The following is a 23,034-nucleotide window of genomic DNA, read 5'->3' on the forward strand; positions in this document are numbered from 1 at the left end:
AAGGCACATAATTTGTTATGCACAAATTACGTGCCAGTTATCAAATTATGTACCAGTATATATGATCGAGTCTTTACAGTTGTAGTGTGAGTGTTTCACCCAGACACTGGTCCTTTCACATAATGGGCCGCTTAATCAGTGTGATTTATTCATCCACTATCTTGTCGGGATTGAATCATGAGAGATGAGATAATTTTGCTTTTTCTTGGGTGAGAAAGAATAGCGGTATGGTCCAAAAAAGGAGTTTTGAGGCCAAGAAATCACCAGAGCATCCAAACAGTGGATTCCTGTATAACTGATAACCATCAAGAAGGCACTGGTTCATATTCCACACAACCAGCTTTTATCTAACAGTGATAGAAGACTGTGCGGGGTCCATAGCTCAGAGCTGCAACATTGGACGGCCATTTCAATTCTGAGATAAACGCCAACACAATCTATTGTACGTGTAGTGTTCATCTTCCACCTCCGATAGGGACAACAGAAAGTGGTGTTAATAATACAGAAAATATTAAAGAAATTGGGAATGGTATATATAGAGAGAGTCAAGTGGGCAGGGTGTTAGAAAGAAATTATTGGAGAATAAACAAATAAATCGGCATATAGTGTGAGTGTTGGATTTGGCCAAGGGTGACTAGGCTTGGATGGTTGTCCTTCAAGATCATCTCTGAATAGGTGTTAAGTGTCAAGTCTTCTATATTTATTCTTGATTAAAAAAAATTCTTTGCAATCAGGCGTTATGTACCAAATCTTTTGCACCTGCCATAGTTAGCCTAGCTAGGAATGAGCTCCCAAGTCCTATGTGTCTATCCTTGACCGGATGCTAGGTTCTCAATAGTGAGGTTTTTGGGGTGGTTTTTGAGGTGCCAAGTAGAAAAAAGAGGAGGGAAAGAGAAGAGAGAAAAAAGAAAAAAAACATAAAGAGGGGAAAACAGAGATTTGAAGGAGGGAAAAGAAAAATACAATGGCAATGACTCGCCAGGCTGGGTGCTATTGTGCGCGCAAGCAGCCATGCACGTTCCCTTCCTCTTCCTCTATGTCGCAGGACCCATAAAAAATCCCTCCCTTGTCGTAGAACCTAATATTTTCTCTCTCCTCTCTTTCTTCCTTCCACATTAGCTATGCTACTCTCGAAAACTATGCAAAATGCACTAATGGGATTAGGTTACGTCTATCCTTGACTAGGTGTCAGGTCTTGTGTGCCCATCTTTAGTAAGGTCCCTACACGTCTACAGCTAGGGGCTAGGCTAGGGCTTTAACTTGACGAATTTATCTATACAAATCTTCACAGAAAAAGTCTCAACATACCAGCAGTAAAGTTTATATACAGCCAACCCATTAAACCCAACAATGAGAATTCCAAAAGTGGGTAATAGGATTTTGATCTCGACATATTTTCAGTTGATTCGGTTGAAGTAGTAGATTTCACCATACATACAAATGGATGAGAATCAAATCTCTGTATGGTTGGACGTACATATATAAGCGCTTATTACCACATCAGAAGAACTTATTCTCATCATATTCTGCGGTGTGGCATTGAGGATATATGATGCTGTCCATGCACTTACCCACATACATTTCTAAAGCTACAGTAAACATTATTATGAGCTATAAGTAATTGTTATGATCAAATGATATGATTATCAGGCCACTACGCCAAAAACTATACCTGCTAAGGCGCAACTTTATTTCTTCATATACTAACACTATATGGTGTTGGACTTGGCCCTTCACTGACCTTGCCAAAAAATTCTCTAACCACCGCTGAACCTGACTATTTATTGGTGTCCGTCCAATATTTTTCATAGAAAATTATTACAAAATCAATTTCTTCCCGAATATACATTCAGATAGGAACTACGGGCTTTTTCATTAATTATGTTGAACCTAATCAAACATCCTCGGCTCGTACTTATTATGTACATGTTACAACTTACAACTTACAATCAAGAAGTGAAGGATACACCTCATGATTAAACCAGACAAACCACAAAAACCAAACCAGACAAACCTGCTACATTAAAGTATTACACTAAAAAGCACACTTTATAATATGATTAAAGAAAGCTAAGTAATTTGGTTGCTGTGGTCCATGCATTTGCAGTACGTCATACCGCCGACGGGTGGGAATTGTGATCCGGTGTGGGAGTATTGGACGGTTCGATTCTCCTCATTTTGATTCCCGGATAGTGTGATGACGGGTCGTCTTCATCGTTATACGCATACGCAAACCCGCCGTGCCTCGTCAGATCCATTCCGCAGGTCTCATCTTCCGACGAGATTCTCAACAGATTGAGCTTGTGTAGCATGTAGAACAGCGGCCCCATGGTGGCGGAAACCCACCCGAAAATCACCAGAATCTGGATGATCTGCGCCGCGAGTAGCTTTCCCCCGCCGCCCATGAACAGCCCGTACGGGCGGCCCGGGAGGCCCGGGTAGACTTCGTTGACGTAGCTCTTTTTGGCGAATAAACCGGTGAAGATCAGCCCCCACGCGCCGCACCCGCCGTGGAGCTGAGCCGCCTCGAGCGGGTCGTCGTACTTGCAGACCGAGGCGAGCTTGTTGGCCCCTATGAGCACCCACGCGGCCACGAACCCGCACACGATCGCCGCCCACGGCTCCACAACGGCACACCCCGAAGTTATCGCCGCGAACCCGCCGAGCAGTCCGTTGCACACGTCTATCACGTTCCAGTGCCCCACCAACAACCGCTTCCCAAACAGCGTCGTCAGCGCCGCCGTGCACCCCGCCAGCGTCGTCGTCACGGCCGTCCTCCCCACCGCGCTCCACTGCCCGTAATACGGACCGGCCTCCGTGTCGTACGCTTTCAATATCGTTAAAAACGAACCCGGGTTGAACCCGTACCAACCGAACCACAACAAGAAAGTCCCCAACACTACAAGCGAAGCGCTGTGGCCCCGCAGCGCCACGGACCGACCCGTCCGGTCGAACCGGCCGATCCTCGGCCCTTCAATCAACGCTCCCCATAGCCCGGCTATCCCTCCCACCATATGGACCACCCCTGAACCGGCAAAGTCAATCGCCCCAGACCCGAACAAAAGATCGTTGTCCGCTTTTGATGCGCTGGCCCAACCATCACCAGACCAGAACCAGTGCGAAACTATTGGGTACACAAAACCGGTCAGAAATGAAGAGTAGATGAGGTATGCCACGAATTGTGTTCTTTCTGCTATGGACCCACTTGTGATTCCTGAACATAATAAATATTTTTAATTTTCTAGCATTTTTTTAACGAAACAAACAAAGAAAATAGGACAAAATATATATTAAAATGAAAAAAAAAACCTAAAAAGGTATGGTTGCTATAGTTTCTTGATAAAAATGTATTCGGCTTATGTGAGACTGTCTCACCAATCTGATTAGATTTTTAATTAATGGGTCAAATATATGATTAATTTTGTACCTGCAGCAGCTATGGCAAAAGCCCATTGATAAAGGAAGTAGCTATAGTCAGCGTTAGGAGTAGGGAAGTGTTTGAGGCCAAAGAAATGGCGGCCGATGAAGCCGTTGGAGGGGGAGCCGAAAGCGAAGGCGAAGCCGAAGAGGTAATATGAGAGGCCGCCGGCGGCGGCGTCGAGGACGTTGGTGAGCATAATGTTCATGGTGTTCTTGGCGCGGACGGAGCCGGCGCAGAGCATGGCGAAGCCGAGCTGCATGGCGAACACGAGGTAGGCGGAGAAGAGGAGGTACGTGTTGTCCACCGCGAATTTCGTGGCAGTCAGCTGGGCGGAGAACGCCGTGAACTGGCTGCAGATGAAGCTCGCCGCCCCCGTGGCGTTCACGGCTCCGCCCAGAAGTGGGCTCAGCTCGGCGGCGGAGCAGCTCAAAGAGGCCATATTTGTGGAATTGAAGAAAGAAGGTTTTGGAAGTGGAGCTAAATATGAAAAAGTCTGTCTCTATTGCGGCTATATATATAGAGAGGCCGTTCTTTTTATAGCATCATTCATAAGTTAAAATTTAATTTAATTTAACTAATTGTTCTTTGATTGGCTTGACAAATTTAATTTGTACTGCAAGTTGCAACTTGTTATGTCAACGTAGTTTAGGTGAGAGTTTTACAATAATTAAAAAGGTAACAAAAATTCTAATATTGGGGCCTAGGCATATATCATAGGGTATAATTAACTCAAAATGAATAAGTTAGATTTTGAGTTTGTATTAAGTACTTATTTATGTAATATATGACACAAATCTAAAATTATTTTAAAAAAGCTTTTTAAATTGTACTAGATACTCGAAACACTTGTGTTTGTCGACAAGTTAATAGTATATTTTTATTTTTGAATTATAATAAAATTTGTATTTTTACTTTTCAATTATGATCACATAGTGCATTAAATTTCTTTAATTGTAAAAAAAAAATGCAATATTAACCGTACGTAACGATTTTTTTTTTTTAAATACTCATGATTCTTTACAAGTTAGTATCTATTATATAATTTCTAAAATATTTTTATCTAAAAAATCAATCTAAACCCCTACCACCCAAGTTTTAATATATGACCACCTATTTAGAATGATAACCGGAATGTCATCACACTAATTATATGATAATTTGTAACAGTGATACTCTTGACTGCATGAGAAACACCCGCGCATCAGAGACTCAAATCGCTACAAGCCGTACTTTGAAAGATGATCAGATGCTTTGTCGGGCTGAGGCGTATATAGAGTCCCTTGGGGTTGGAGATTCAACCTGTTGAGAGGAAAGAGGATCAGAGTGACTTTGGCTAACTTGTAGAAACCCTATTCGTATTTATTATTTATTTATATCTAATCTCATGCATGTAGTACTGTAGTAATTACATGCTTTTGGCATCTACATATGTCAGCAACGGTGTAAGTGAAAAAATAAAATAATTACCGATATTTTTTTAAAAAAAATACCATGTCCTAATCATCATTAGAGAGTGGGCATATATATAATCAGAAAATGTTTAGATTAGATTTCTTGATCTTAAAAGTCTTCAGATGCATATTCATATATAAAAATAAGAATCCAATATGAATATACAACAGTTGACCAAGAATCTATATTATTGCCAACTAGTATTTTCACCCGTGCGTTGCACGGAATGAATTTGTTATAATATTTTAAGAAATATTTGAATTGATATACAATTATATAAATTATAACATCGAATATGAGTATGAATAAGTGTATAAATGCAATTATAGTATGAGTCTTCCTTGCATGCAACAAATATCACAAAAATTCAGTGTTCTAAAATAAGTGTATAAATGCAATAGGTAGATAATTTACATTATTGCATCATATTCATTAATTTAATTACTTGTCGGTTAGTTATTGCAAGATCTTGAGGTACACTTATATTTTGATATTCAGTAAGTATAACTATATTAGAGAAAAAATTTACATGGGAGTAATGGGATAATCAGTTGAGTAATTGTTGGTTGACCGTAGAGCGTTGTGTTGGAGGAAGAAGATGATATATAGTGAAGATGATATTGCCCTTCACTATATATCATCTTCTTCCTTCAACACGTTGATATTCTCTGGACAAATAACTGTTGGAAAAAAATTAGCGAAAATGGCATTTTACTGGCAATATTGTGGTACAAATATATGTGGGGTCCACTTTCGATTTGGGTCGGGTCAAAGTGGATTCGTGTTCTTCGTAGTTAGACGAAAAGATTGATATATTGTACGCTCAAAACTGATAATGGGTGAATGAGAAATTGGTTCTCAAAGTTGACCCATTTGAGTTAGAAAAATATAGAAAAAAACCTTTCAAGTAACTTTTGTCCCACATTGGTTTGAGAAGTGGTTTGCACCACTACTTATACAAGAGTTTTTCTAAGGCTTATTGAATTATATAGCATAGAGGCTCTCTCTCGCACGCAAGGGGGGAGGGGGTGCAAATGAAATCCCAAAATGAACTTAAAAAGGCTTGACTCGTGCGCCGACACCTGCATGCACAAATGTCGTTCAGAAAATTGGTTGGCCTTGCGGGTTGAATTATGCCAAATTTTCATATTTTGTACAATATTAAGCACCATACCATAATACAAGTTAAAACTGAGGATATTGTTTTTATTAATAGTATAGATTGCATTGCAGAGAAATATATATACTGAATTATTACCATTAGTAATTCTAGTCTAGAATTGTATTACGAATAGGAACGTAGGGAAGAATATATTTTATTAGGAATTCTATTTTAGTTTACAATTGTATTAGGGATAGGAATTGTATTACCATATTTTACAATATTACGCAAACCATAATATTATAGGTCTGTTTTGGGCGGAAAGTTAAAACTGAGGATATTGTTTTTATTAATAGTACAGATTGCATTGCAGAGAAATATATATACCGAATTATTACCATTAGTAATTCTAGTCTAGAATTGTATTACGAATAGAAACGTAGGGAAGAATATATTTTATTAGGAATTCTATTTTAATTTACAATTGTATTAGGGATAGGAACTGTATTACCATATTTTATAATATTACGCAAACCATAATATTATAGGTATGTTTTGGGCGGGAAGTTAAAACTGAGGATATTGTTTTTATTAATAGTATAGATATAGATTGCATTGCAGAGAAATACATATACTGAATTATTACCATTAGTAATTCTAGTTTAGAATTGTATTACGAATAGGATCGTAGGGAAGAATATATTTTATTTGGAATTCTATTTTAATTTACAATTGTATTAGGGATAGGAACTGTATTACAATATTTTATAATATTACGCAAACCATAATATTATAGGTCTGTTTTGGGCGGGAAGTTAAAACTGAGGATATTGTTTTTATTAATAGTATAGAAGTATAGATAAGGGTGGTCCTTTTTGCCCAATTGCCGCATAACCAGCGAGGAGATGATATAATCGCGTAGAAATTTGTGAAATTAAATGAGATGTGATAAACAATATTAATTAATGATAATTATGATTAATTATGAGTGTTGGTGATAATTTGACTTTGCAACCCTACATAACGGATGTAAGACTTGTGGTTAATTGGAATCACTGCAAAAAATAATTGAGATCGAGGAATAGTCATTTTAATTTATAACTAATTATGAGTTAATTACTACTATGTAGTGTGATAATACCTAGCTATTAAAAAAAATAAAAGAGTTAAAATTACAACTCATAATAATTATAGATTAAATTTACACTTGATTTATACCTGAAAAATAAAAAGTATAATTACCATGTAAAAATATTTTAATACTCAACGACTCCTATTCAATAAAAATATTTTATCACTCAGCTCTCAAGTCTCAACTGCAATATCGAATAACATCATCAATCAAAATTCAATCTTATATAATATTTCAAATTGTAATACCATATATAAATAGTACATGGTGTCAATGGTCCACACTCACTAGCGATGTACACGGTTCACCTGATCTAGTTGGTCAAGTTCATTTGGCACGTTAGACCACATGAAATGATTCTTTGATATTAGTCCATTCTAGAATATAATTCAAGAATGGCCAAACAGCACCGTACCTATTCCTATCATCTTAAAGCTAAAATTCAAGATATATACATATGTTATAGTGATATAAGGGTTTCTGTCATATTGTTGTGAAGAGTGATAGTGGTGGTGAGGGGCAGGGCTAAGTGAACCTATGAGCTTTTTATTTGCCCACAATAGTAATGTCAATTTCATACCTCCTGTTGTTAAGAATCGAATCATACATATTGCCTACAATTTAAAATTTTTTAGTATAAACAAAAAAATAATAATTGAACTCCAACCTTAGGAACACCTACTATACATAGCGCGATCGAAACTTAGAGCCTTGATAGAAAAGGTAAATTGTAAAATGTATCTTAATGATCTATAAATTTCTCGATTTCTCCTAAAATAATATCATTTTCATACCTCTTCTGGTTAAGAATTAAATCATGCATCTTATAGGTAAAAATTATAATATACAGGAAAAGCCATTTATTTTATTTGATTGAAAAAGCATAATGTAAGCAGGGCTTACGTGAGTGATGCACACTCTATTATATTTTTAGTAGTTTAAATTTTGGTATGTTGTATAAAATATATATTGAGAAGCGTGAGGCAGCGAATAGTCCACGTTATTGCGTGCGTCATGGGAATCTGGACACTACAGATTCCCTGTGTGGCTGTTTATAAGTTGACTGTCCATAATTATAGTTAATTAGAGGGACAATATTTGTAATGATAAAATATAAGTTGTGGTGCCCCGAAAGGATATTGAGGTGAGTTATACATGAAAATTACGAGTTTACTTTTTGTCAACATTATTTTGATCGAGTTTATTGTATAAGATTTTTTTATAATACGATTTATCTTTCTCGTATGATTTATGATTTTTTTTTTTTTTTAGAAAATGATTTATGGTTATTATAGAGAAGTATAATTTATCTAGTGCCGGTAGTAATTGTGTGTTTCCTTGTCATCTTTTCTATATATATATATATATATGTGTGTGTATGTATATGAGTTGAGGTTGTCAAATACTGGCAAAGGCTCATGGCTTCTCAAACAACTAGCAGTCACTTAAACTAAAATATTGAGACCTGGTAGTTTACTACGATTTAATGATGATGCAGTTTTCATCACTTTTTTTTTAATTAAATTTTATATTATTTAAGTAATGCGACTTAGTTTAATTAATTTGTAATGACGTATCATTTCTTTGTATCGTTTGGTGAGACAGGAAACCGAACACTGACAACAAAGATTTGATAATTGTCAATTTGGTCATTTTTCCTTAAAGAGTTTTATTTTATTTTTTTCATAGTATAAGATGATATTTTGGTGTAAAAGTATATACATTTTCGTCAAAAGTATTACATTTTTTTTATAAGTGCAACATTACTTATAAGAAAAATATAATATGTTTGATGAAAAAAAGTACAGTAATACTTTTACACCAAAATATAAAAGTATTACATCTGTCCTCAAAAATATTATGTTTTTCTTTATAAGTAACAAATATTTTATTTCAAGTTTAGTATTATATTTACTACTATAAGTATTACATTTGAATATTGACTCGATCCGACTAAACTCGTCTCACGAATAAAGATCCGTCAGATAGTCTCACACACAAGTTTCGGTAAGAGAAAAAAAAAAAGATAAAAAGGGGAAAATAAAAAATCCACAAACTTAAAATTAGCCCAAAAGGGGCCCTACTTCTACTTTTTTTTTTTTAATTAAAAAAATTATTCATTGAAGTGACTTTTTTCATCACTTAGTTATTTGCAAAATGACTTTTTTTTAAAATCACTCGGAGGATTGCAAAGTGCTGTTTTCCCATGGATATCTTAACTTAAACCTGTTTTAGTCAAAGTTGTGAACAACTATCCAGTAAATGGCAGTAAAGGGTTTTTGAGAGACCATTAACTGTATCCATTCTTGTGATATCCATCCAGGATGCTAACAGCACCCCAAAAAAAATAAAATAAATAAATAAATAAAAGACAGCTCCGATATAACAATCCAACTCATTCTACACATTCAACTATAGGGGGAGTTAGATAACTTATCAGCATTCTAATGTAAACATTTACATATTTATCACGATTTACTCGACTAAAAAGATGTAATATCTGTTCAAAAGGATTATGAAAAAACTGGGAGATATTTAATATACATAAATTCTTTACAGCTTACAAGTTACAGCCATCAAACCAATAACTTGTAAATCTCTCGACATTTTCAAGTCTTTTTGTAGGAGTCCGCTCTATAAAAGTAGCATGTTAGATTTTCCATCGCCAATGGGTCATTCCCTGGTATTCAAACAACAGGTGATACGGAATATATTCTTAGTGTAACTAGAACATGATGACAGCCTATAAAAAGGAAATGAGTTCATTGCCAAATGAGATGAATGTATTCCGAGGTTCTATTGGAGGTACTGATGATTCTATATAGGAGGTTGAGTGAACATGGGACAAATGCTACCTAGACCCTTAGTTCAAAGCAAGACACCTGTGTCCGACGTGTATGTGTACCATACGAGCATTGGATATGAGTTGCCACGCACATCACAAAAATGCTTGAGAAGGGTGCATCACATTGATAGAAAGGGTCGATGAAATATTGTATCCAATATTGTTACCATGAGACCAGGTGAAATACAGTCTGGCAGTTTTATAACAGAAATAAAGTAGAAAAAAGTGACTAGGCAAAGATGGCACACTTACTTATCGCTAGACTTGAGTTGTCCGGCAAGTAAAACAAGTCCCACTGTAGCAAAAGCGGATAAGGCTGTAGAGGAATAGAAAATTACGAGAAGAGATCCACGCAGTGACTGCAAAAGAAACTAGTTCTATAAATGCCAAATTATAGAACAAAGTGAAAGGCTTCTCCTACACTGTACGTTATGTTACCTTAGCAAGTAACAAAGCATTGTCATTTGCATACTGCAATGAGCTTTCAGGTATACTTGCAACACCTTGGCTTAATCCCCAAGAAAGAACCCTATATTTGGAAGATAGAAAATAATTATGATGATGATGATTCTCGTACAATTTTTAGGCGGAAAACGAAACAGATAGATAAATGAAACAGTTACCCAAATACAGCACCAATAGCAGCTCCAATGTACGCTTTTTCTGAAGTCAGTGCAACCTGAAGCTCACCAAACTGCACCATAGAAATATTCTCTCTCACAAATGCTCCCCTAAGAGCAAGAAAACTTTATCCCAACTTCAAAAGTAACACCCTAACTACCTTAAAGGTCCGGATTTGTTGCTTTGGTTCTTCATCAGTACCTCCAGATACTGGACTTGCAGACAAGAGCTTTCCATTCCTCATCATCACTTCAGCAATCTATATTGACTCAATATTCACCCATAAATTCAAAGGTGCCAAATAAATGACTAATTCCACGATAATTAACATTAAAGGTGTAAACTTTAGCAAAGAGTCAATTTGAGGTGTTTTGTGTGTAAGAAAGCTTTATTTGAATTAAATAAAAGCATCTTTTCCATGAGTGGCAAGTGGCAACCACCCCCAAACGACTGGTGGGCTGTGAATACCGATGGCAGCTTCATCCATGATGGCAATAGAGGTGGCTGCAGCTGGGTGATAAGAAGCAGCAACGACGAATGGGCGGTTGGTTTTTTAAGCAAGATTCACGCCACTACTGCTAGTGAAGCAGAGGGGTGGGCAGCCTGGAAAGGCATGAGATGGGCTTGGGAAAAGGGCCACCGCAAGATTGGTTGCAAGTGGACTCGGAGGAGATTATGAAATGGCTAACAGGAAGAAACACTGCTCGGGGACCCATACGGAATGTCATCGAGGAATGTAAGATGTGGCAGAGCAAGGCTCGGGATATTCGCGTTGTACATGTGTTCAGAGAGGAGAACAAGGTTGCTCATAACCTTGCCAATAGAGCTATCCAAGGGAATCACAGTTGGAGTTATTTGCAAGAGCCACCAGTGGAGATCAGTTATGTGCTTTGGGAGGACCGGATGGGTGTCACCCACCTGCGGAGAATCCAAGTGACTCGGCACTGAGCCCCAGGGTCCCCCCCCCTCCCCCCCCTCCTTCGGATACAAAAAAATAAAAGCATCTTTTCAAAGAGCATTTACCCTTTCCCGGACTTTTTCTTGTCTTGGACACCTTTTAAATGTGTTGCTTCACATAATGAAATTTTGCTCTTGAATTCCAACAGTGTGGGGTTTGTGTTAGGGGTAAATAAGAAAAAACTTTCATATTTACATAAAAGTATTAATAAAGTTGAAGTACACTACCAGCTGCACTTCACCCTGACCATACTGTCCCATGGATTGAAACCTCCTTCCAGCAGATAATAAGCGCTTTCCAAGTGCTAACTAACAATAAAAACAAAGTTCAGCTATTTCATTTTTAAATAACTACGTGCTTGTAAAAGCAAAGCCTTAGAACTGTAGTCTGGATTTCTTGCCTGATTTTTGATAACCTGTCAAAGAGCCTGCCAGCTGAGGAACTGTCTTCATTAAAGCTGTGGATGTTGATGTGTCAGCTTGTTCCCATGCTCGACTTATATTTAGCAATGCCTCCCCGAGATCTTCACCACACTGTAAGAGTTTACTTCAAAGGATCAACTTTTATTTTTCATTTAGTTAGTAAGCATCCAATTCAACAATTTACCGAAGGTGGTTAAGAAAAATAAATACAAATAGTAATATTAAAGATAATAGTATCAATAACTAACCTCAGTTTTAACTTGACCATTTGAAAGATCAAAGGCTGCATCATTCAACTTCATACCATTGAAAATTTCCACAAGTTAGAAATCGCCAAACTAGTTAGTTTTCCATTCCCCCCACCATTCCAAGAGAAACACTCAAACTGAGGTAAATTAGAAGCACACCACTAGAGTCTTGCATAATATAGTCAGTTTGACATTTCAATAACTATACCAGCATGCTAGACAAAAACTCATGATGCTGGATCAAAATAAAATCAGTCTATCAATACTGGTAAAATTCTGCCAGCATGATTTTCACACTGACATTTCCAATTTACAATACTTCATATTTGTTAAAAATGTAAGCTTTAAGTTCCTAACACAGAAACATTCATCATTACATCCCATCATCCCTGTATAGGAAAAAGAAATACTAGCAATGTAAATAGCAAGGTTGATAGGGTATTTGCAGACAATAGCCCAAAGAATCATTATTAATTGGGTATAAGAGCCCAAAACCCTAAACTCACATCGAGACGAAGATCGCGAGGCAGCCGAGAGAAAAAATCCGCAGGGAGAACAAAACTGTCCTGAAAGGAAAATAAAACACAAGCAATAGCTTCATCAACATTGAAAAGAAAAGAAAAAAAAAGAATTAACATTGAAAGGATGGATGAGCATTTGAGCTTACAGCAACTTCTTGAAGAAGTGCCTGCGGGTCGGGTTCAAGGGATTTAGGGGAATCGGATTCTGTGACAGCAAAAGGGACCGTTCTTGAGGACTTGAAGAATTTGAGAGAATTAATGTAAAAAACTGGCGCAGAGCAGTGAAGAGAAGGGGCATGGTGGGAGATTGTAGGTGAATGAAGGGTAAAATGGGGAGAGAGATAGTTGGGAAGATGATGAAGACGAAGAACAGCAGAAAGAATAGAAGAAGCCATGGGGATTTTTTAGAGGGAACCAGAAGCCTTCTCTGCCACTAGAGCCTTTGGCAGTTTTTTATAGTTTTATCAGTTTATTTAAGATGATTATTTTTCCTTTAAAAAAACAAATCATAGCATTTTTTTTCCTTTCAAAAAAAAAAAGTTAATTCATAATAAAAAATAATTAAATTACAATGAATTTTACTATGCTAACGGATTGCCTAGTAGAGTTGATCATTCTTTGTCTAGATAGTATATGTTTTATCAGTTAGACTGAAACTTTAAAGGTTTAATATTTTATCATCAAAACAAAAGACATCTACACAAGCAGAGTGACAATACTGATTGTTATACAAGTTTACAAAAATAAAATTATACTTTTATTATCTGTTATAACTTTTAACGTAATAATAAGAGATTGATCCAATATTTATGCACTTGATCATACTCATTCATTCGTAAGGTGGACACTATGTGTATAGAAATGAATGATGTAGATAGATAAGGGTTATAGGCGGTAACTCATATTGCAATAGCATCTTGCATGAAGGGAAACATTCTAGTTTTTTTAGCAATTCAAAGTAACTAATTAAAACCACTTCAAGTATATGATGACAATTCAACGCGATATTGACAAGGAAAACTGATCATCTCCTCGATGGCGGCGGAGACAAGGAATTTGTTCAAGAAACAGGAGCGGGAATGGGGAGAGCTTTCCTATCACCGCGAGGATGGGAATGTTAGCTTCGCCTCGAACTCCAACTATATATAATAATTAATTATTTTTATATAATATAAATTAAAAAGTACGATATTTGAATGAATAGTAGGGTAATAAGTTAATTCGATAATTAAATATATCAATTTATAAACTAATTATATATATTATTTTACACTCTACTCAAAAAATTGGAGTTAGAAATCCCTATCCTTAAAAAATTTCCGCGAAGACGGAGATGGGGTAATCCTCCATCTCCCCCGAATAACACGGTGAGAATATGGGATGGGAATCCAATACAAAAACGGGAACGGGGACCCTATTCCCCGTCCTTGCCCTACTCTGTTGTTATCCATATTCAAGCATTAACATGGACAAATTTTAGTATTTTTCTTCATTACTAGTACTTTTCATATAAATCAAAACATTTTTTCTTATAATAAAAAAATGAATTTTGAAGAGAATGTGATTCATTCACAATTCTTAGAGCAATTTCATTAGTGAGATTTTTCTCCAAATTTTTTGTGAACCCCATCATTCACCTCATCAACTATCTCACTCAATCTCAAAAATCATTATTCCCATTAATTGTAATTTTTTTCTTAATTTTTTGTGTACCAACCATTTCACTCCACTATTTATTAACTATTTATTTATTTATTATCATTATAAAAATTATAATTAAAATTATTATTTTATTATATTTAAATTAAAGATGTCAAAATAAAAATAAATTTATAATTATAAAATTTCAATTCTAATAATAGGGTATCAAAATTTGAAAACAAAGAAAGACAACATCAAATAAGGAAAGAAAAAAAAAAGAACAAGATTTACTTCAGAGTGGCCGTTAGCTGGCAGCTGGTGGCCACTCTGATACACGTGCCTAGTTGAGCGCTCCGTGAGACACAATTACACGTCTCGCATGTGTTTGATTGTTTTTTTTTTTCTTTCAAAACTTAACCTTTTGAAAGAGTAATATCCCAAAAAATCAAACTTACTTTTTGTTAAAAAAAAAAACAATTCTATTGGTTTTTTCTCAGCCAAATTCATAATAAAAGAAAAAAAAAACCTATGGAATTGCTATTAGATTATCTAAAATTCGCATGCATATCTATTATTTTTGCCATTTTAATTCTAATTATTATAAAGTATATGTTTTATGTTAACTTATTATATGTATCACATTTAATTATTTATGTAATTATGTATTTTATTTTACTTTTTAGTACCTTATATTAGCATATAAAATAATTTTGTTTATCAAGTTCTTAGTTTATTATTTTTAAATTATGTACTTTTATATATGTGTGTGTGTTACAATTATTATTTATTTATTTATTTATTTTGATTTTAAAATTTATTAAAATACATAAAGATATCTTAAGAGTATAATAATTATAAAATAAAAAATAACCCCTAAACTAAAATTAACAACACCATAGTTTTCCCATGTAACCGTTAACCGATTAGGCAGTAAAGCGCGCTCGATTACACGCTTAAATAACTGAATCAGTTCGATCATCAATGTGCCAGAGAGTCGAATTCAATCCCCCGCTTTTCGGATTTCCGTTTTGCAGTTAACACCGCCGATCCTCCGCCATTGCGAGCTAGTGGTAGTAGTGACAGCGCAACCACCGAGAATTGTACTGGAATGGCGTCGTCGTCGGGGAGGTCGGGTTCAAAGCAGCCGCCAGCAAGTTCGAGTTCAAAGGCGCCGCCGGCGAGTTCGAGTTCAAAGACGCCGCCGGCGAATTCGAGTTCGAGTTCAAAGCCGTCGCCTGCGAGTTCGAGTTCAAAGCCGTCGCTGGCGAGTTCGAGTTCAAAGCCGCGGACGCCGGCGAGTTCGAGTTCAAAGCCGCGGACGCCGGCGAGTTCGAGTTCAAAGACCCCGGTGCCGGCGAGTTCGAGTTCAAAGCCGCGGCCGCCGCGGCCGGCGAGTCCGACTTCAATGCCGCCGCCGGCGAGTTCAAGTTCAAAGCTGCCGGCGGTTGGGAATATTCCCAAGCCCCCGAGCGAGTTGGACGGAGTCAAAGGCACAGCGAAGACGTGCTGGGTGAAGTTCAGGAAGGAGGCGACATTCGCGCTCTACACTCCCTTCATCGTCTCTTTGGCGTCGGGAAATCTCAATTCCGAGACGTTCAAACAGTGCATCGCACAGTCCATTCATTTCCTCAAGCCATTTGCTCAAGCGTCAGTTCTTTTTTGTTTTTTTGTTTTTTTTTTTTGTTTTTTGTTTTTTTGTTTTTTCTTTTGTTCTTGAAGCCATTTGCTCTAATCTTATTCGTATTCCGTCTTTCGTTATATCTATGGATTATGTGTATAACGGCGCGGGAAGTTCTTTTCTATTTTATGTGTATATAAACGTATTTGCATTTATCTTCTTTAAATTTATTAATTCGATCATTTCTTGAAAATTACTTTTCTACAATTTATTCTGAAGTTTGTGTGTGTCGTATATTATTATTATTTTGAATGTTCTTAAAATGTCATTAGTCTGCTAGAAGAGTTTATTTGTTCATTAACTTTAGTATTGTTTGCACTTTGCTTCATTTCTTTTTGTTTAGTTTCTAGAAAGTGTAGTAACTCAGGAATCAATAATGGATGTATTGCAGGTTTAAGTTAGCAGAAAGATACGCAGAGGATGATGATGCAAAGCATGGGATTAATGAGTTGAGGAAGACTGCATTAAAAAAGCTCAACATGCATGATTATTTTGTCGAGGTAAAAATACTTACTTGCTTTCACATATCATTTTTTTTCTTCTATAAATGTATGAAGTTTTGATTAAGTTACCTTAACTTTGCTTTTGATTTAGTTTAACAAGAAGAGTTAATTAGAGTGACACCTGAATTTTAAGCAAAGCACATGATTATTAGCATGTGTTCAGTCTGTTGCACATTTGATGTGATCATTTGTAAAACATTAGATATATATTGGATAAAACTATAATGCTTTCTTGTGAAGTTGTTTTTATCTATCTATCTATCTATATTGTGAAGAAAATCTGAAGAGTGGTCATGATGCAAAAATGGCATGGCATATATTTTTATCTGTATGAAGTTTTATCTTGTTTGTTGGGCAAATTTACGAATTTGTAATGAATTGGACAGGAATGGGACTCTGATGTTGACAAAGATACTCCTCCGAATCCAGCGACTTCTAAGTGCACAGATTTCTTGTTGGCTACAGCGTCGGGAAAGATTGATGGGATGAAAGCTATACTATCAACTCCTTTTGAGAAAACCAGGTTGTCCGGTTATATCCTAGGTGCTATGACATCTTGCATAAGGCTTTATGCCTACATTGGTAAGGAGCTGCAGGGAGTTGTTGATCATGAAAGTTATCATCGCTACAGAAAGTTTAAGAATTACTCCTCAGGCAGTTTCCAGGTTTGGTTATTTTTGTTTTGTTTTCTTTGAATTATTCTTTTTATCTGTCAAGTCTCTGCAGTTCAAACATTTAAGAAGATACAAATGACTGTTGTTTCTTACTGGCTCATGTATTTATTTTCTAGGATTTTTCTGTGCAAGCAGAGGACTTGCTAGACATGTTAAGTGTCTCTTTTACTCTGGATGAGCTTGACATCGTTGAAAGACTTTATTCTCGAGGAATTAAACATGAGATAAACTTTTTCTTAGCTCAGCCACTCACTCAGAAAGTTGTTGTACCCCTCTCAGGAGAGCATAACCGTGATAAACGCCAACTGATGATATTTTCAGATTTTGATTTGACATGCACTTTTGCTGATTCATCTGCCGTCTTGGCAGAACTTGCAATACTAACAGCTCGAAAATCTGATCAAAGCCAAACAGAAAATCAAATTGCCAGTCATTCGGATAACCTAAAAAAACTTTGGAAACTAATCTCCGAGAAATACACAGATGGCTATAACCAGTGTATAAAGAACATGTTAGCCACTGAAAAAGGTAATTTATCTCATGGGGCTTGTGATAATTGATGACCCCCATTGCCCCATACATGCCTTAGATTCTAAGCTTTTGCAGTTGCAGCGGAGAAGTTGAACTATGAAGGTCTGCGAAAAGCACTTGAGCAACTTTCAGATTTTGAGAAAGAAGCAAATTTTAGGGTGTCTAAATGTCGTGTGCTTAAAGGTCTTAAACTGGAAAACATACAACGAGCTGGGGAGCTTTGGACTCTCCAAGACGGTTGTCTGAATTTTTTCCAAACTATAAAAAACAAGGAAAATCTGAATGCAGATGTTTATATGCTCTCCTATTGTTGGTGTGGTTACCTCATTAGATCTGTCCTTTCAAAAGGTATGTGACAGCCTGTTACTGAGGACTGACTTTGATTATAATATCAACTCGTTATCTCTTCCTAATGTGTAGCGTGGTTCTCACTATAACAATTCTGTCTACTAGGGGGTTTAAATGACCTAAAGGTGGATGCGAACGAGTTAGAATTTGAAGCATCTTTGTCAACTGGTGTAATTGTGGAGAAGATGCAGTCCCCCTTTGACAAGGTTCAAGCTTTTGGCAAAATCCTGGAGAGCTGCAGGGAAGGGAATGATAAGAAGAAACCACTGACTGTTTACATCGGACATGCATTAGGGGACTTGCTTTGTTTGCTCGAAGCAGATGTAGGCATCGTGGTAGGTTCAAGCCCGGGTCTGAGAAGTGTGGGGGAGCATTTTGGCGTCCGATTTATTCCACTCTTTAATGGTGTGATTGATAAGCAGAAGGAGTTTGGCGAGGTCGAGGAAGCAGACACTAGTTCCTCTTCTACTTGGAAAGGGTTGTCCGGCATTCTTTACACAGTCTCAACCTGGGCTGAGATACATGCTTTTGTCATTGGCTCTTAGAATAGTCACTTTTTTTGGCTCACATACAATTAGGACAATTGGGAGAAATGTTAATACAATTGAGAGAAATGTTAATAACACAATAGAAATCAGTCAGATAAATATAGTTTGGTGGCCAGTTTTATTGTGGCCACACACACTGCAACTCTTCTCTTCTTTTCCTTATAGGCAGAAATGTAAATGTGATTCATTTGGCTGGAGATCTTAGCCACAAAGAATGCTTTTTGATCGATCATTTCCCTTTGAAAAATATTGAAGCTTGCTTTTATGAATGTCTCATCTTTCAATTCTCTCTCTGCATGGAAGTTCATTTTATTACTGGTTAAGTCTATTAAATTATGGAATGATTCTTGGATTCCTAATGGCACTGTTGGTGGCCAATAATTCAAACAAAACCTGTTTATCGTTTCAGTCAGGACTTTCTCTTGGAGTCATTACACTAAATTGAAAGTTTAGACCTAACGTTTGAATGTTTGATTCCTTGAACAAAACTTGTCTCTGCAAACTATCAATCACTATGAAGCCCTCTACTAAAACCAAGATGTAACCGCCTGCTAAATAAATGAAGTACTCAAAAACTGTGCAAGCAATAACCATCTCTTTGCTCTTAAATTTCAAAGGGAAAGAACACAATTTCTTTCAAAGTTTTTCCTCCATTCATACCCAATTTCATCCTTCTATACCCAAAATGAGGGCAGAAAAATGTTTACACCAATAAATAAATAAATAAAACTTAAGCACCCAAAAGAACAGAGTTGTCTAACTCAATCAACTTCCCCAAATATATGTTCCAATATATCTGATCCAAGCAACTTCACCTAGCTTTTCTTCAAAATTTCCCAGTTGTTCAAGCGAATTCGCCTAGTTTTCATTCCATTGATATTTGCAGCTCTTGCATTTGTAAAATATGGTTGCAGCCTCATCTGCAGACCTAGTCTGAACTTGTACGAAAGCTGCTTCATCGAATCCACATTTATGGCATCTTTCTGCATGCACAATAAAGTAAGAATGGCAGATTCAAGTTAAAAACTACAATATTCTGCCATTGTATTTTCACAAAACTGCCAACTGGAAACTTTCTTCCATTAAGGCATGTTAGAGTGGAGGAGAAAAGAATGATGTTAGTTTTATACCCTTCCATAGAAGATATTACTAAATATAATGAGTTACTTTCTGCATAGTAAACTGATCATTGAGATCACTGAAGAACGCTACAATATAATCCATTTACAACTGCATATAAAAGTGACAAAAATATAAATGGGATAATAAGTCCAAAGGGCAAAGGCAATGATCAAAATTAATGGATGCCAAAGGTGCAAAACGCAAGAATCTCCAACAAACTATACTTGGGTTAAACAAAGAGTGATTTATGCTAGACAATGGTCCATCCTACTAAATGCAAAGCTATGCAGCTGTCCATGGTATCCTAATTCTTTATCCATTCTCATAGTAAAGAAGCAATATAGTCACACAGAATTACGAGTTGACAAATGGGATACCAACAAGTAAACACCAGCACAAGCACTCAATCAGGAATGGGAGAAAAGGATAACATTATGAACCATCATAAGACCAGAGAATTCTGAAAAAAGTACGCTTGGAAGAGATTTAAATTTGAAGCCAAGATGTAAACATCAACTGATTAAAAATCATGTCAACCAAAAGAAGGAATAGATGAGATAAAGATCATTTCGCTTACCTTTAGTTGTTGCGGCGGTTTCCAATGAATCAATTGAAATCACTGGATCTAACTTCTTCTTAACTAGATGTTGCCTTCTCTTGATCTTGATCTGGAAAAAGATGAAATAAAAACACAAAACAAAGCTAACTATGTTAAACCCACAAGTAACATTGGTTTAAGAGAGGTTTTCTGGAAGGTATCATACATTCATACCCTAGGCTCAATTTGACAGACGTATGGGCAACCAGGGCAGTAGAATCTGGCGGATCGGTCCATATGTGGTAACTCATATTGCAACAACATCCCGCACGTAGGGCAAAATTCCATTTTCTTGCAATCCAAAGTAACTATTTAGACTTTAGTATATCAAAACTACTAACTTTACATACTCAAATTGAATCAAAATAATTTTAAGGCAAGTAATTATTGGAATAAACATTACAGAAGTAAATAATGAGAACAAAAAACAAAAACAATGAAAAACAAAAGATATTCACCCAATCAACCAAAAAAGCAAACAAAAAGTAAACCTAATTTCAGCTCTATGTTTTCTTCCAATTAAGCATGCAAATTGCTACGAAGAAATTCTGATATCATAATGTTTTTTACACAATATTAATTTACAAAGAACAAAAAAAAGCTGAAAACAAATTATGAAAAAGGAAAAAAGAGCAGACTACAAGCGATGAAAAAGATGCAATTTTCCGTACCTTTTGGCAATCTGTCAATGAAAATAAGCGCGAGATAAGGTCGTTACAGAGAGTCTCCACTGGAATAAATAGCTTCAGGGCGAGTGCAATATGGTATGGTGGAGAGGAAACAGGGACGAGAAGCAGGAGAGGAAACGTTCTTCACCACAATATTATTAGGGTATGGGCTAGTTAGAGTATCAAATTGATACTTGGGCTTCCGATACAATGGGCCCATTAAAATATAACTTGGCCCGATCAACTAACGGGCATTTTGTATTTTCGAGTTGTTATGCCGGGGCAAGGTGAACTTGGGGTCCACATTCACATACGCTATACTCTACATTCACATACATACTCTACATTCACAATTTGTAAACTCCACAGTCACACATCACAGGATTATATATTTAGTAACTATACTCTATATTCACAATTTGTAAACTCCACATCCACACATTCAAAACTCTATATTCACAGGTCCTATACTCCACATTCACAACTTGAGAACTCCACATTCACACATTACAGGGCTACAAGTTGCTAGAACTTCTTAACTCTATTACAGATTCACACATGCATAACTTTACATTCACGATTTCTATACTCCATATTCATAATTTGAAACCTCCACATTCACACATTTCTAGACAACTCTACATTCACACAATCATAAATCTACATTCACGATTTCTATACATTCACACTTTGAAACCTCTATATTCACACATTTTTAGACAACTCTATATTCAGCAATATGTTTACTTAAAAAAAAAAAAAACAAAAATGACGTAATTTTGGACCCAGGTTCATCTTGCAAGGTGAACCTGGGTCCACAACATAATTTGCAGTACTTTTCACATAGGGGCAGAAATTTGTTATCTTTGAACCCAACAAAGAAATTGGGCCAGCGATTCAAGAAACAGCGCCGCCTGATACACGTCCGCTGCGTTCACGATGTCCGACAGCACGCTCCGCCGCAGGCGGTTGGCGTCCATGAAGACGTCGACGAGCTCCTCCATCTCCGCCGCCACGGACTTCCCGACGGCCGACTTCGTCCCCACTATCGCCGGAGACACGGTGGCAAAGGACATGCCGCGGCGAAGCTGGGGAGGTGGCCGTTCTTCAGCGCCTTAAATCAATAAATAAATAAATTTTAAAAACATTTAAAAGTGATTTTAAAAGTGACTAGTGTCAAATTTTAAAAGACTTAACTTGTGGCCTCCCTTTTCTCTCTAAAACAAAAAGCTTTTCTCAACTTCGGCTTCCACCGCCGGCCTCCGGCCGGAGCTCTAATGGAGCTTTGAGCCGGCGGTTTTGGTCACTTTTTACGTTTACTCTCGCTCTTCTTCCGCCCCGACCTCCGTTGCAGCTCCGTCCGCCTCCGACCACCACCACAGATCTTCTTCTTCCGTTTTCTTTCCCTTTGAATAAAATAATAGTAGGTAGATATTGGGGTTTGTGTTGGTAGTCTTTGAACTCCCAACCCTACTTTGACTTTACCACTTTTTATTTTCTCTATTATTGTGTTTTCCTCTCGTTACTTATTGTGTTTTCCTCTCGTTACTTTCACGGGCTTTTTCCTCTCGTTACTTTCACGAGCTTTTCATTATCATTAGCATAAATCGTTTAGTTTGGTTTCGGCAAGTGTTGATCTTATCATGGGCGAGCAAAAAAGAATGATGATGAAGACCCATATCTTTGATGAAGCTTTAAGCTCCTTGAAGGAACATAGCTTCCTAGTTATGAAACAGTCTGCGATTCGAGTTTTCTATAGCATAGTTAGAAAAGTTGTTTCTATGTCTGACTGTAAAGAATGGTTTACCATTTCATTGATCGTTGATGTAAACGTTTTATGTTATGAATTAATGGAATAGCTACGTTTACCTTCCAAAAAAAAAAAAAAAAAGACTTAACCTATTTGAACTCAATTGCACTATTTCACAAATTTAAGAGATGTGAATGAAATTTTTTTTCTGACTTAATTGCACTATCCGAATGACTTAAGAGCCTAATTTG

General features: G+C 36.6%; 3 protein-coding genes across 4 annotated transcripts; 1 reads left to right on the forward strand and 2 right to left on the reverse strand.

Moving 5' to 3' along the window:
* Positions 1–1,844: 1,844 nt before the first annotated feature.
* Positions 1,845–13,155, reverse strand: LOC116010049 (ammonium transporter 1 member 2-like). Its single transcript, XM_031249312.1, has 11 exons — positions 12,869–13,155; positions 12,708–12,767; positions 12,202–12,249; positions 11,932–12,064; positions 11,759–11,835; positions 10,734–10,832; positions 10,576–10,646; positions 10,391–10,481; positions 10,221–10,311; positions 3,428–3,871; positions 1,845–3,214 (listed from the first exon to the last, which is right to left on the reverse strand). The coding sequence occupies exons 1-11, from the start codon at positions 13,115–13,117 to the stop codon at positions 2,112–2,114; spliced, it is 2,466 nt and encodes an 821-aa protein (XP_031105172.1). The 5' UTR covers positions 13,118–13,155; the 3' UTR covers positions 1,845–2,111.
* LOC116010048 (bifunctional TH2 protein, mitochondrial-like) lies at positions 9,864–18,642 on the forward strand. Its single transcript, XM_031249311.1, has 7 exons — positions 9,864–9,900; positions 15,860–16,010; positions 16,433–16,541; positions 16,931–17,209; positions 17,335–17,746; positions 17,831–18,097; positions 18,203–18,642. The coding sequence occupies exons 1-7, from the start codon at positions 9,864–9,866 to the stop codon at positions 18,640–18,642; spliced, it is 1,695 nt and encodes a 564-aa protein (XP_031105171.1).
* Positions 18,643–19,221: 579 nt separating this feature from the next.
* LOC116009734 (DNA-directed RNA polymerase III subunit RPC10-like) lies at positions 19,222–21,193 on the reverse strand. 2 transcript variants are annotated; one of them, XM_031248855.1, is made up of 4 exons: positions 21,037–21,193; positions 20,540–20,656; positions 20,345–20,435; positions 19,222–19,628 (listed from the first exon to the last, which is right to left on the reverse strand). In XM_031248855.1, exons 2-4 carry the CDS (start codon positions 20,651–20,653, stop codon positions 19,504–19,506), a joined length of 330 nt encoding a protein of 109 aa, XP_031104715.1. In that variant the 5' UTR covers positions 20,654–20,656; positions 21,037–21,193; the 3' UTR covers positions 19,222–19,503. The 2 variants fall into 2 exon arrangements, with proteins under 2 accessions (XP_031104715.1, XP_031104716.1); XM_031248856.1 differs by having other exon boundaries at positions 20,540–20,673; positions 21,037–21,179.
* Between the last annotated feature and the right edge of the window lie 1,841 nt (positions 21,194–23,034).

This window comes from Ipomoea triloba, chromosome 2 (assembly GCF_003576645.1).
Source record: "Ipomoea triloba cultivar NCNSP0323 chromosome 2, ASM357664v1".
Lineage (NCBI taxonomy): Eukaryota > Viridiplantae > Streptophyta > Magnoliopsida > Solanales > Convolvulaceae > Ipomoea > Ipomoea triloba.